This window comes from Salvelinus alpinus, chromosome 22 (assembly GCF_045679555.1).
Source record: "Salvelinus alpinus chromosome 22, SLU_Salpinus.1, whole genome shotgun sequence".
In the NCBI taxonomy this organism is placed as follows: Eukaryota; Metazoa; Chordata; class Actinopteri; order Salmoniformes; family Salmonidae; genus Salvelinus; species Salvelinus alpinus.
Window position 1 is genome coordinate 13982242 of NC_092107.1, and position 15364 is coordinate 13997605.

Consider the following 15364-nt stretch of genomic DNA (forward strand, 5'->3'; position numbering starts at 1 on the left):
CGCACCTATAGTACCATCACAAGCAAAAAATGATATCTCCTCAGTAGTAGAGAAAAAACACTTACTATATCACGTGTATAAGTGACCTTTTTGAAGTGTGTGGCCGACTGTACTTTCCTGACAGGCTGCATGAGGGCATCTCGTACGATTATGCTAATGTCGGCCCCAGAGTAGCCTTCTGTCTTTTTGGCGAGCTTATGCAGGTCTGCGTCACTCAGGCTGTGAGTCGTGTTGCCCAGGTGCAGCCGGGAACATCTGCTGTCAATGTGCTTGAAGAAGTTATTCCAGATGAAGGAATGGTAGCTCTCTGGGTGATTCCTAGGAATACTTGCATAGTTTGTTTAGAATGTGAACGCTCGTCAGCGGTGACAGTACATTTTGGCCGAAAAAAGTATCTTAGGCGGTCAATCTATGGTGTGACACTGGAAAATTAGGAGAGGTTCTGAGGATACTAAAATACCCCCCTTTTATGATGACAACTTCTATAGATTAAAAGGTAGAGTAGCAAACAGCTGTATAGGGCTGTAATGAGGACCTGTGTTTTAGTCAGCAGTGACAGTAGATTTCTGCCCGAAAAAGGATCTTACGCTGTCAATCTCAACAGAATTTTACTGGATGTTATTAGAAGAGGTTCTGAGGATACTAAAATGCCCCTCTTGTATGGTGACAACTTCCCCACAAAAGGGCTTTATTACAGACAGGAAGACGACTCAGTTTCATCAGCTGTCTGGGTGGCTGGTCTCAGACGATTCCGCAGGTGAAGAAGCCAGATGTGGAGGTCCTGAGCTGGTCTGGTTACACGTGGTCTGCGGTTGTGAGGCTGGTTGGACATACTGCCAAATTCTCTAAAATGACGTTGGCGGCGGCTTATGGTAGAGAAATGAACATTCAATTCTCTGGAAACTGCTCTGGTGGAAATTCCTACAGTCAGCATGTCAATTGCACGCTCCCTCAAAACTTGAGACATCTGTGGCATTGTGGTGTGTCAAAACTGCACATTTTAGTGTCCTTTTATTTTCCCCACCACAAGGTGCACCTGTGTAATGCTGTTTAAATCAGCTTCTTGATATGCCACACCTGTCAGGTGAATGGATTATCTTGGCAAAGGAGAAATGCTCACTAACAGGGATGCAAACAAATTTGTGAGAGAAATAAGCTTTTTGTGCGTATGGAAAATTTCAGGGATCTTTTATTTCAGCTCATGAAACATGGGACCAACACTTTACATGTCCGTTTATATTTTCGTTCCGTATATATAGATTATTTTTACAATAAATGTATGTTTATGTAACTTTAAACAATATTTGTTTTGTGATTTTTAAATCAGAAAAACGTTCTGTAACAGCCAAGTAACATTTCGTCAGGTGGACTTTTATTTAGAAAATTTGCCGTATGATCACATGACCTCAATGCTGCTAAGTTCACAATGCTATTTCCCATGTCACCAGTTGGGCTTAATGAATTTGGTTTCAAATGCTAGGTTGGGCGTAGCAACTTCTATTTTGGGGTCAGAATTTACACCTATTCCGCGATGGCAGACAAGGAAGAAGACACAACCCGTATCTGTGACCAGTGGTGAGACAATTAAAACATTTGAATATTTAAAAAAGTGTTTTAAAAGTTCAAAACAAACCATCAAAGTAGTGGATATTCTTCAGCATGAATTTGAAGGATATACATCGGCTACTAATTTTCCTAAAGACATAGTTTGTTGAGAGAGACTGTTCACTTCATAATAAGATACATTGTCAATAATATTGACTGGGCTACCATAATTTCAGGTTGAGAGGCATTTCTAGAATCTTTGAAAGTGAAAATGCTTGAACAGATCACAGTAGAGCTGGCCTTGACATTCTCTTCAGCTCTATGTTCAGTTTGTTCAGACCATACATCAAACACACACAACGCAAAAGTACCACATTTTCATACTTGAGTAAAATTAAAGGTACCAAGGTAGAAAATGACTCAAGTAAAAGTGAAAGTCACTCAGTAAAATACTACTTGAGTAAAAGTATTAGGTTTTACATATACTTAAGTATCAAAAGTAAATATAATTGCAAAAATTAAGGGAAAGAGTTATACCTAACGTAAACTCACCCCATTCCGTACAAATGTGCGCAACCGCAACATTCAAACGAGGCTACAATGAAAACTAATGGGACTGTAGCGACTGTGTTGACTTCAAAATTGGGGGTGTGAACTAGGTTTCTATTCAAGCGTTGATCGACATGGTAATGGCTCTATAGTATTTGAGAAAAGTTGAAAAAACGGACCCTCCGTTACATCTAGACGTGTCGTAACGTACAGCATGCATAAAGCAACTATTTCTGTCTTACAATCTCTCTCCACCTGGTGTAGCACTTCTCTCATCGTTTAAAAACAAGAAATGGACAGTGACCGGGGTAAGGGGGGGATACCTAGTCATTTTTTGCGTCATCATTGCATGCGATCATCATTCTCAAAGCCGCTGTTTACTTCTAAGATCACTTTAGCACCGCCCTAAAAACCCGATTCAAATTCGACACAAACCTTCAAATAGGTATGTAATGACACATTATATAAACTCTTTATAGTGTTTTAATTACATTTTAGAGGCGGTAAGGTGATAAGTAGGACAGATCGAGTGAAAAAAAGCAATTTTCCCACACAACATCTCTCCTTCTCACTATCACGCATTAGTTTCGCTTCCCCACCCGCCATTTTTAAAAAGACCCGACGGGGCTCATTGCCTGCTTGAATTATGCAGAAACGGGCAGCGTTTAGGTCATGTAATTGATAATGTTGGAAAGGGGAGAAATTGTGCTTTACAATGGTATTGACATTACAGTTGATCTGGAAGTATTACGTTTTTGGGCCGCTAAAATAAGGGCAAGCGGACCAAGGTGATGTACGAGTTTATGTGAGTTTACGTTAGTCAGTTGTACAACTGAAATCATTCAACTGAAATGTGTCTTCTGCATTTAACCCAACCCTTCTGAATCAGAGGTGCGGGTGCTGCCTTAATCAACATCCACGTCATCTGGGCCCGTGAACAGTGAATATATAGTCAAGTATCAAAAGTAAAATTATAAATCATTTAAAATTCCTTATACCTTATAAAGCAAACTAGATGGCATCGTTTTCTGGACATGCATGTTGGACATCATTTACAAACGAAGCATGTGTTTAGTGAGTCCGCCAGGTCAGAGGCATGTGGGAATGACCAGGGATGTTCTGTTGATAAGTGTGTGAATTAGACAATTTTCCTGTCCTGCTAAGCATTCAAAATGTAACAAGTACTTTTGGGTGTCAGGGAAAATGTATGGAGTAAAAAGTACATTTTATTTAGGAATGAAGTGAAAGTAAAAGTTGTCAAAAATAGAAATAGTCAAGTAAAGTACAGATGCCCAAAACAACTACTTTCAAGTATTTTTACTTAAGTACTTTAAACCACTGCACACACAGGTCTGCTTGTGGCGCCTCTAACACTTCTCCTGTGCTCGTGTCCAACTGTCAGTCACAAGGAGGTGGCTGTGTCCAACTTTGCCTTGCACGAGTCCCACTGCCAGCGGTTCCTATGCCTGTGTCCAGACTGTGATGAGCCGGTTCCCAGAGAGCTATTGGAGCAGCACCATCAGAACCAGCACAGCCAGGTAAACCACTGCTGTAATGAAACCAGGATCACTTCCAAATACCTGAGTAGATGTTGAGAGATCAAGGTCCCCGATTTTGTTTATTTTCAATATATTGTCGCTCTGTCACTCCCACAGGTGAAGTGCACCAAGTGCGACAAAAAGGTGGAGAGTTGCCAGCTCCTGGACCATGAGGTGAGACTATTCAACGGTCACCGGCATTGCCACACATACACCATGACGATGCCGTTTCAGTGAAAGGAGTTAGTTCCTCTACATGATCGTCATAGTCAAACTGTAATTGATACAGGTGTATAATAACGACTGTTATACAGAATGAATCACTCCTCTCTCTGTCGGACTAGTGTAAGGCAAGGCTGCAGCGCTGTGAGTTCTGCCCGGTGGAGCTGCCGCTGTCGGCCATGGCGGAGCACAGCCTGGCGTGTGGCAGGCGCACCGAGCGCTGCTCCGACTGCGGACGCTACGTCACTCTGAGGGACCAGCCGGAGCATGCCCAGATCTGCCCTGACCTCTCTGTTCCCGATAACCCCCCCCCGCCATCCTCCAACAGTGAGGCTAACCCCTACACTTCAGTTTAAGTTGATTTGCCATATGTAATATTCAACACATTGGAAAATGGAAATCATAATCACTATAGAGTCAGATGAGATTGATACTATGGTGTTCAATGTTATGTTATATTCAAACTGTTTTCTGGATGCAGGCAGGCGAACAGCAGTGGTTTGCAGGAGCTGTATGAGGTCTTTCCCATTGGAGGAGATGGCGGAGCATCAGGTATGTTCTTATTCAACAGCTTGAACCCAAGTCATCGTCGTCAGATCATCCCTCCTCGTTTTGCCCACTTCCGGTGCCTATATTAAGCCTACTTCCGGACAAGCAAGTGTTCTCAATGCAGATTCTCCATGGAAAGAGGTTAGTGTTTAAATCACTTGTTCCATTCTCTTCCCCCACTGCTAGCTGGAGTGTGACCACACATCAGAGGAGTCTAAAGGTGATGATGATGAGGAGAATGGCAGCCACAAACAGGAGCAGGCCAGTCCTCGTTTGACCAGTTCTATGAAGTCTGCATTGTTCTCAGCCCAAGGCAGGAGGCAGGAGCGGGAAGTTGACCAGATCAGCACCTGTCCCCACTGTCACCTGGCTCTCCCCGTAGTCACACTACGATGGCATGAGGTACAGCTCTGTGCCAAAAACACATTACCCTTCTGGGTTGGGTCAATTCCATTTCACTTCAGTCTCCAACCCTGGAATTGACCCAAACCCTGGTCCCCTTTTTTAATAATTTGGAGTGATGAAAAAGAGAGAAACTAACTATCTTTTTTTTCTCCTTTCAGGTCAAATGTCAGATCCATGTCAACTTGAAATGAGAAACATGCTCAGAACTTCTGAAGGAACACTCCATGGTGAATTGGCATAGTGGATGACAACTTAGTGATGACGTTATTTATTTCAGCAAATTGCAAGTTATTTTTTGCAGAAAATCTGTATTTGAGGCAGTTGAGTTATTTCTGGTGATTGGACAGGTTGGGTAATAGTAAGAGATTATGACTTATTACATTAGTCAGGATTCTTCTCTCTACAAGAGGATAAGAATCCTATTTTACGATTGTTGTATAATTAAGCAATAAGGCCCGAGGAGGTGTGGTAAATGGCCAATATACCACAGCTAAGGGCATATATCACAAAACCCTGAGGTGCCTTGTTGCTATTATAAACTGGTTACCAACGTAATTAGTGCAGTCAAGATAAATGTTTTGTCATACCTGTGGTGTACATTCTGATATACCACGGCTGTCAGTCAATCAGTATTCAGGGCTCGAACCACCCAGTTTTATACATTGTTTACAACAGAAATACAGTATGTTCTGAAAATAGGAATGTTTTCTCCATCATTAAAGTTGTCAAAAGTTGTACATTTTAATATTGGTTTACAAATGTACATAACTGATTTACAAAAAAAATTATAAATTGCTGTATGCACACATAAGGAGATTATATTTTTTTATAATAGGTCCAAATGCTGTGAGCGTTTTATCTTCTCCTATTGTGATGTCACAAGGTGTCCCTTTGGATTCATGGTGACAACAATAAAAGCTATCAAGGTTCCAGAGCTTCAGTTTTGGTGTCTAGTCATTTCTAGGTGACAAGTGGGACACAAGCATGTGTCCTCTGCTTCTCTGTAGTCCAAGTTAACTCCAGAGTCACATAGTATACATTTCAGACGACAGGCATCTTTACATTTGGTGGATGAATATTGAGAGACGTTAGTGGTTTGGCAACACTTCTTCCCTGTAAATGGATTACCCCGAGGATCCAGAGGAACAGTTCTCGGAGAACAAGAACGAAGAAGAAGAGGGGGAAGATAAAGGAATAGAGATAATGGATGAGGATGAGGAAGAAGGCGAGGTGGAGGAAGATAAAAAGCCTAAACTGGGCTGGGCTAATCTCCCGGACGTGTGTCTGTGGCAGGTATTCTGGTGGCTGCGGGACCGCGACCGTGTCAAGGCGGCCCTGGTGTGTCACCATTGGCACCATGTTATGCGCTCTCCCTCCCTCTGGAGGGTTCGAAACTTCAACTTCTCCGGCCGCATCTCCAGGACCCACCGCTCGGAGCTGGAGACGGCCGTGTGTTACGCCAAGACCTACGGCTCTTACCTGGAGAACCTGGAGATCCGCTTCTCCCACCCCCTCAACTCTCTGGTGTCCCGGCGCTTCCAGCAGACGCTGAGGACCTTCCTCGCCGCGTTGCGTAAAACCGGCGGCCAACTACGCCGCCTAACTGTCAACCACATGGAGCTGGATCGCGCCGCCTGGAGCCGCAGTGTACGCAAGGCGCTGGTGCGCAGCCTCACCTTCTACCTGCGCCGCGAGGGCTCCCGCCTGGGCTACCTGAGCCTGCGGGGGGCCCGCCTCAACCTGCCCCAGGGCCTGGAGGTGCTGGAAGCCGTGGCTGCAGCTCAGCAGCACACCCACCTGGGCCGCCGGCCCGGCATCACCCACCTCAACCTGGAGGACTTCTTCTCACAGCCGCTGGCCGTCTTCGTCAACCCTGCCTTCCCCCAGGTCATGAACCGCTTCCAGGGCCTCTGTACCCTTACCCTCAACTACAGCTGTGTATCGGACGAGCTGCTGGCGGCCCTGTCCGCGGCGTGTAGGAGCCTGGGCGGGGGAGGGTCCCTGCAGACGTTCACCATACGATGCCATATCCACGAGCCCCACAGCCAGGTGGTCTGGGGGGATGCCTGGTCCCATCTGGCTCAGCATTGTCCTGACCTTCGCGTGAAGATCACAGTGGAGCGGATCCTCGACGTGGACACGCTGGGGAGGATTCTGCTCAGAGAGATCCCGCTGCGCTTGCTCAGTCTCACCAGCTGCTACTTCAGTGAACAGGACTGGAGTGCCAAGCCTGCTCTTACCAACCTAGTGCCCTGCTACAGGAGCTGTTTACAGGTGAGGATTGGTTGCTCTACCCATTGTTGGGTTCTAAATTAACCTTATAAAATTCATGGATGATTAGTAAAGCTTAAACCAAGTTTATTCACCCATTGAGTCAATACAGCTGCATCAGACAAAAATATATTTCCACCAGTGGTAAAATATATATATACCCCAATTTGGACGGAGTCGCCTCCTCTCTAAACATTACATCTTTATTGCTAGGCAGGAAGTTAAGTGATACTGGCAATAAACGGTTCCTTCTCCCTTAATGTGACCTGACCTCGACCCCCTTCATCACTAATCTACGGCTCTCCACCCTTATCAGTGCCTGCCATGTGATCGTTTCCCCTGCACTCAGTACATTCCAAGCTTAATTGCACCCACCATATACATTCCTCCTACATATAACCACTAACTTCTGGTGTAAACCCTCGACTATGGCACCCCTCATGTCTCTAGCATAACTAATGATTCATATTTAAAGTTCAGAAATCCGAACCCATCACCATCAATACACGGTAGTAGTCCGTTATGGAGCAATGATGGCACCGGTTTGTGTGGCGATAAAGTATGTGCAGTATATCAACAGTGTTTATTCATGTACCTACGTTGCCTTTTTATATCCATGCAGTTCAGACTAAGCCTAGTCCTGGAATAAGAGATTCTCCATTGAGAATGTGTTTTATTCCAGGACTAGAATTAATCTACAGTGGGGAGAACAAGTATTTGATACACTGCCGATTTTGCAGGTTTTCCTACTTACAAAGCATGTAGAGGTCTGTAATTTTTATCATAGGTACACTTCAACTGTGAGAGACGGAATCTAAAACAAAAATCCAGAAAATCATATTGTATGATTTTTAAATAATTAATTTGCATTTTATTGCATGACATAAGTATTTGATCACCTACCAACCAGTAAGAATTCCGGCTCTCACAGACCTGTTAGTTTTTCTTTAAGAAGCCCTCCTGTTCTCCACTCATTACCTGTATTAACTGCACCTGTTTGAACTCGTTACCTGTATAAAAGACACCTGTCCACACACAATCAAACAGATTCCAACCTCTCCACAATGGCCAAGACCAGAGAGCTGTGTAAGGACATCAGGGATATAATTGTAGACCTGCACAAGGCTGGGATGGGCTACAGGACAATAGGCAAGCAGCTTGGTGAGAAGGAAACAACTGTTGGCGCAATTATTAGAAAATGGAAGAAGTTCAAGATGACGGTCAATCACCCTCGGTCTGGGGCTCCATGCAAGATTTCACCTCGTGGGGCATCAATGATCATGAGGAAGGTGAGGGATCAGCCCAGAACTACACGGCAGGACCTGGTCAATGACCTGAAGAGAGCTGGGACCACAGTCTCAAAGAAAACCATTAGTAACACACTACGCCGTCATGGATTAAAATCCTGCAGCGCACGCAAGGTCCCCCTGCTTAAGCCAGTGCATGTCCAGGCCTGTCTGAAGTTTGCCAATGACCATCTGGATGATCCAGAGGAGGAATGGGAGAAGGTCATGTGGTCTGATGAGACAAAAATAGAGCTTTTTGGTCTAACTCCACTCGCCGTGTTTGGAGGAAGAAGAAGTATGAGTACAACCCCAAGAACACCATCCCAACCGTGAAGCATGGAGGTGGAAACATCATTCTTTGGGGATGCTTTTCTGCAAAGGGGACAGGACGACTGCACCGTATTGAGGGGAGGATGGATGGGGCCATGTATCGCGAGATCTTGGCCAACAACCTCCTTCCCTCAGTAAGAGCATTGAAGATGGGTCGTGGCTGGGTCTTCCAGCATGACAACGACACGAAGCACACAGCCATGGCAACTAAGGAGTGGCTCCGTAAGAAGCATCTCAAGGTCCTGGAGTGGCCTAGCCAGTCTCCAGACCTGAACCCAATAGAAAATCTTTGGAGGGAGCTGAAAGTCCGTATTGCCCAGCGACAGCCCCGAAACCTGAAGGATCTGGAGAAGATCTGTAGGGAGGAGTGGGCCAAAATCCCTGCTGCAGTGTGTGCAAACCTAGTCAAGAACTACAGGAAACGTATGATCTCTGTAATTGCAAACAAAGGTTTCTGTACCAAATATTAAGTTCTGCTTTTCTGATGTATCAAATACTTATGTCATGCAATAAAATGCAAATTAATTACTTAAAAATCATACAATGTGATTTTCTGGATTTTTGTTTTAGATTCCGTCTCTCATAGTTGAAGTGTACCTATGATAATAATTACAGACCTCTACATGCTTTGTAAGTAGGAAAACCTGCAAAATCGGCAGTGTATCAAATACTTGTTCTCCCCACTGTATGTCAGGGAAACCGGCCCCAAGAGACATGACTCTAAGGGCTGGATTCAATCCGTATCGCAGAAGTATCACGGAAAATCCGTGTTACAGCTCGATTTAAAATGAAAGGCGATGTTCCCGCGTTACTGCATCCACAGTAAAACGTTGCATATGTCCTCTCAATTGGAAACGATCTTCACATTTTCACGCGGCTCTTCCGCGATATGGATTGAATCCAGCCCTAAATTGTCAATAGGAAGTCAGTGGCACTCAATCCTTTAACAACATGAATCCATGTTGAAGTGTTGTGAATCTGTCTCCCACCTCAATTCCTTGGTGTAGAAATTGACCCTGGACCTGAACAACAGCCACGAGTCTGTGGACGAGGAGCTGCTGGAGGTGGTGCTGCTGTGCAGCCGGCTGGTCTTCCTGAAGGTCTGGGCCTTCCTGGACATCAGCTTCCTGGACCGGCTGTTGCAGAAACGCCTGGAAAAGAAGACCATCCTCAGGACCATCAAGGTGAGCCAGAGCTCTGGGAACTAGGATAAGGCCGTACAGGCCTAGGCCTACACACCTGCGTACCAATCTATGTCCTGGCATTGAAGAGATTTACTAACACAGACCCACACTAGCCTGCTGTGTTCTCCTGCCCAGTGAACTGGGATATTGCAGGCATTATAAAGTTTGTTTGGGTCGTTAAAGAAACAGCCATCAAGCTGGGCAGTCATCTTTGTCCGTTCTTAAAGAGCCCGGTCACATTTCCTTCCTTCTACTTCTTTAAAAGCTACTGATGACACCTCACGTGTTGCACCTAGCTATAGCAATGTGCTTGACTGTATTATGTGAGCAATATACTGTGTGGTTTATAAGCGGCTTGTGTTTGTGTCCCAGGTGCGCATCTACACCAACAAATATGAGACTCAGGACGAGGATGAGCAGCTGGAGGAGGTGTACTCTCGCTACAGACAACTCATCAACTCAGAGCTCCACTACTTCGCCATCTCCTACCCCATGCTCTGACTCCTGCCTGACAGATACATGGGTCCAAATAGACAGCTTTAAAAATATATATATAATAACACCATTTAAAGTAAGAGGAAGGAAACAATTTGATACACAATCATGATGGGTCTGGCAAATACAGCACACATACACGACGCCATCACTGTAGATATAAACACACGCTCCACAATCTGATCCTCCTTTACTTCAAACCCAAATATTGTATTAAAATTGCTGCAAACAATACAAGCACTCCAGCTTTCCAGCATAATGTATACCTCATATTTTATTCATCAGTGAAAATCCTAGCCCGGGTATGTCAGCATAAGCTAAAGAGCCCCACTATAAAGTCAGTGTGGCCATGGTCTAGGCTTGTCCCAGATCTGTTGATGCAAGTCAGCACAAACAGATCAGGGACCAGGCTTGTCATGGTGGGAGTGGTATTCAGAAGCTGTTGGTGGAGATGGGCTGGCGGAGCTGGGTGCAGATGACCTCGTCGATGTAGAGAGAACGGGACTTGACCTGGATCTCCTCTTCCAGGATCAGCTGTGAGCGGGTCAGGGCCTGCACCTCCATCTCCGACTGGGCCTGGGCCTCTTGTAGTCTGGGAGTGGGGGGGGTCACAGAGTTGACACAGAGAAATGGGAGGCTACAACAACTCATGGCAAATAGGCAAAACATTCAATATGTCATTCACATACTACATTTAGAAGAGTCTCTTAACCAGAGATGGGTGAACAAAAAAGACTTGAAATGAAAGCTGTGATATCCTGTTTGTGTAACAAAATCATGAGTATGGTGAATCTCTAATCAGTGGGTTGTTAGGATAACTAATCTTATAATTCATACAGAGCTAAAACATGACTGTAAACTACTATAAAATAGTTTGAGTTGTAATGGAAGTGAAAATAGTGGTCAGAGACCCTAGACAAGTAGGAAGAGTTAGGTACAGTAGACAGGAAGGTGGGGTGCATTGTCACCTCTTGATGTGTGCAGTGAGCTCCTGGACCTCGGAGAGCAGGCGGACCTGGACCGGGTCATGGTAGAGCTCGATGATGGGTCTCTGGCTGCGGGCGGACAGCCGTGTCTGAGCCACCTTCAGGGGACCTGCTTTGTCTTCGATGGCCACGCGCAGGGCCTCCAGGTTCCACTCCTGGCTAGCCACCTCTGACAGAACCTTTTTAGTTTTTAGGGAGAAAGGAGGGGAATCATTCCAGTAACTAATCATAGGTGGATTAATTTCAGTAACACAGTGCGACAGGTAGCCTTCGGCCAGTAACCGAAAGGATTCTGGTTTGAATCCCTGAGCTGAATAGGTGAAAACATCTGCTAATGTGCCCTTGAGCAAGGCACTTAATTGCCCCTGTAAGTCATTCTGGATAAGAGCGTCTGCTACATGATGAAAAAAGAATCACGGGAATGGCCTGGATTATGCATATAAAGTACGTTTTTCTTCACATTGCTGCTGACCTTTGCCAGGTGGTCCTCCAGTTGTCCTTGGTCTCCTGGACCTGCAGCCGGAGGGCATTGCCCGTAGCGTTGTGCTGCCTGCACATGTCAGCAGCTGTCTGCTCCCTGTCTTAGGTCAGTTAGGATCACCATTTTATTTTAAGAATGTGAAATGTCAGAATAATATTAGAGAGAATGATTTATTTCAGATTTTATTTACTTCATCACATTCCCAGTGGGTCAGAAGTTTACATACACTCAATTGGTATTTTGTAGCATTGCCTTCAAATTGTTTAACTTGGGTCAAACATTTCGGGTAGCCTTCCACAAGCTTCCCACAATAAGTTGGGTGAATTTTGTCCTATTCCTCCTGACAGAGCTGGTGTAACTGAGTCAGGTTCGTCGGCCTCCTTGCTCGCACACGCTTTTTCAGTTCTGCCCCAAATTTTTCCATGGGATTGAGGTCAGGGCTTTGTGATGGCCACTCCAATACCTTGACTTTGTTGTCCTTAAGCCATTTTGCCACAACTTTGGAAGTATGCTTGGGGTCATTGTCCATTTGGAAGACCCATTTGTGACCAAGCTTTAACTTCCTGACTGATGTCTTGAGATGTTGCTTCAATATATCCACATACTTTTCCTTCCTCATGGTGTCATCTATTTTGTGAAGTGCACCAGTCCCTCCTGCAGCAAAGCACCCCCACAGCATGATGCTGCCACCACCGTGCTTCACGGTTGGGATGGTGTTCTTCAGCTTGCAAGCCTCCCCCTTTTCCCTCCAAACATAACAATGGTCATTATGGCCAAACAGTTCTATTTTTGTTTCATCAGACCAGAGGACATTTCTCCAAAAAGTACGATCTTTGTCCCCATGTGCAGTTGCAAACCGTAATCTGGCTTTTTTATGGCGGTTTTGGAGCAGTGGCTTCTTCCTTGCTGAGCGGCCTTTCAGGTTATGTCAATATTGGACTCGTTTTACTGTGGATATAGATACTTTTGTACCCGTTTCCTCCAGCATCTTCACAAGGTCATTTGCTGTTGTTCTGGGATTGATTTGCACTTTTAGCACCAAAGAACGCGTCTCCTTCCTGAGCGGTATGACGGCTGCGTGGTCGCATGGTGATTATACTTGCGTACTATTGTTTGTACAGATGAACGTGGTACCTTCAGGCGTTTGGAAATTGCTCTCAAGGATGAACCAGACTTGTGGAGTTCTACAAAAAACATTCTGAGGTCTTGGCTGATTTCCCCATGATGTCAAGCAAAACACTGAGTTTGAAGGTAGGCCTTGAAATACATTCACAGGTAGACCTCCAATTGACTCAAATGATGTCAATTAGCCTATCAGAAGCTTCTAAAGCCATGACATAATTTTCTGGAATTTTCCAAGCTGTTTAAAGGCACAGTCAACTTAGTGTATGTAAACTTCTGACCCACTGGAATTGTGATACAGTGAATTTTAAGTGAAATAATCTGTCTGTAAACAATTGTTGGAAAAATGACTTGTCATGCACAAAGTAGATGTCCTAACCGACTTGCCAAAACTATAGTTTGTTACCAAGAAATTTGTGGAGTGGTTGAAAAACGAGTTTTAATGACTCCAACCTAAGTGTATGTAAACTTCCGACTTCAACTGTAAGTAGGGTGGTTAGAGGAGGTATTACACTGATCTCTGCTGGCTGAAGGGAATAATGCTTCTAATAGACCTACTGTATGCAGAATGCACCGACTGTCCATCACAAGGCACTGTGACAGGCCTTCTATTTCTATGTGTAGAATTATGACGTTTGCTGCAGGTCAAACTGCATGCTGGGTGAAGAGAAGGGATTATCTTTAGTTTGAAATAATGACATTTCCTTCATTGAATTTCCTACTGCCCCACATTACACAAATACAAAGTGCCATCGTTTTAACCTGGTACTGCGAGTGCTGTCTGACTAGTCACGTTGTCAATATTCAGGGAGGTGTTTGTGAGGATGGAGCAGAAACCATCAATCTGCTCTGCTTGGAACTTGTCCCGTAGGTCCTTCTCTAGGTAGTACTTTGCTGAGCGGTTCAGTCTGGAGCCAGAACAGAAACCTGCATTAGAAGCATTGCAGAGATCGTGAGACTTGATCGTGTGTGCGTGTGGCGAACCACTTCCTCCCCTCACCCACCTGATCTGTTCATTGGTCTGCTCCAGGGTGCGGTTCAGCAGTGATGCCACTCCCTCGATCACCTCGCTCTCCTTCATCAGTTCCCACTCCACCTCCTCATGTACCAGGTCAATGGAAACACGCCTCTGCCTGAAACACACATGTTGATGGAGTATATACAATCACTTCCTAAAGGTTGCAAGTTTGAATCTCATTGCGGACAACTTTAGCATTTTAGCAAGTTTTCAACTACTTACTACTTTTTAGCTACTTTGCAACTACTTAGCATGTTAGCTAACCCTTCCCCTAACCTTAAACCTTTTAGCTAAACCTTGTAATTCGTAACATATCATACTAAATGCAGTGTCCTGGATTTACATACAGAATAATAAGAAATGCTCTGAGGTTGCATTGAAGGATCTCCTTATCTGTTGGTCTTAGTCTGGTGACTCTAGGTCCCTGTTTTCTCCTCCATATATTTACTTAGATTTGTGTGTATTAGGTAGTTGTGGTATTGTTAGATTACATGTTAGATATTGCTGCACTGTCAGAACTAGAAGCACAAGCATTTTGCTACACTCGCAATAACATCTGCTAACCACGTGTATGTGACCAATACAATTTGATTTGTTGGAACAGTGAGCAGACTCCTTCCCACCTAATTGTTTATCACTGTATTTTCTAACTGACTGGGAGTTTACTTCTCACCTCTCAGTCAGGCACTGGAGGGTGACTCTGAGGGGCTCGGCACACCTCTCCATGGCTCTCTCCACCCGGCTCTTACAGGTTATCAGCACCTTAATCTCCTGGACAATCTCCTCCAGTTTCTGGTCCAGATCTGACTTCCAGAACTTGATGTCATAGATTATCTGCTCTGAACACAGAGATAGGATGGTATGAATGGCATGTGGTTGGGTATTATGAGGGGTGGTAATGTGCTATTATAAAGTGGAACAGACAGACCATTCAGTTGCAGTGATGAATCAACCACTACTTTGACAGGAACGGATTATGTTATAATCTCTATTTATTGATGTCGCTTTACGCAGTCTCTTGTTGGCATCCTGTTGCATGCGTTTGGCTGCCATGCCACTCTCCTCTATCCGCCTCTTACTCTCAGCCGTGAGTCGTTCAGAGCGTGAACGCTCAGCCTCCGCACTCCCATAATGTATTTGGTTTGCAAGCCTCCATTCTGGTAGGAACTTGGGCTGAGGGTCCATCAGCCTAGACATTTCTCCACTGCAATTCTTTCAGCCTTAAAAAAAATAATATTTCCTTTCAATAAAGACACAACACAAATGTCACATAAATAGCCTACCAAAGTACCAACTAAATAGCAATTGGTAACAGTAGCTAACTAGTATCAACAGAAAATGGATCTACACAACAGTAACGTTAGCAAGATAGCTAGTTGTCAT

The 15364-nt window shown here is 44.7% G+C and overlaps 3 protein-coding genes across 3 annotated transcripts; 2 read left to right on the top strand and 1 right to left on the bottom strand.

The window, feature by feature from the left end:
• Nucleotides 1-1402: 1402 nt before the first annotated feature.
• On the top strand, nt 1403-5742 carry LOC139549046 (XIAP-associated factor 1-like). Its single transcript, XM_071359127.1, has 7 exons — nt 1403-1575; nt 3497-3632; nt 3750-3806; nt 3977-4181; nt 4336-4406; nt 4590-4805; nt 4967-5742. Exons 1-7 carry the CDS (start codon nt 1532-1534, stop codon nt 4997-4999), a joined length of 762 nt encoding a protein of 253 aa, XP_071215228.1. The 5' UTR covers nt 1403-1531; the 3' UTR covers nt 5000-5742.
• Nucleotides 5743-5927: 185 nt separating this feature from the next.
• On the top strand, nt 5928-10589 carry LOC139549044 (F-box only protein 39-like). The gene is made up of 3 exons (XM_071359126.1): nt 5928-7082; nt 9703-9879; nt 10252-10589. Exons 1-3 carry the CDS (start codon nt 5928-5930, stop codon nt 10378-10380), a joined length of 1461 nt encoding a protein of 486 aa, XP_071215227.1. The 3' UTR covers nt 10381-10589.
• Nucleotides 10399-15191, bottom strand: LOC139548701 (tektin-1-like). Its single transcript, XM_071358439.1, has 7 exons — nt 14992-15191; nt 14655-14820; nt 13968-14096; nt 13726-13871; nt 11833-11873; nt 11343-11539; nt 10399-10966 (listed from the first exon to the last, which is right to left on the bottom strand). Exons 1-7 carry the CDS (start codon nt 15176-15178, stop codon nt 10807-10809), a joined length of 1026 nt encoding a protein of 341 aa, XP_071214540.1. The 5' UTR covers nt 15179-15191; the 3' UTR covers nt 10399-10806.
• Nucleotides 15192-15364: the final 173 nt, after the last annotated feature.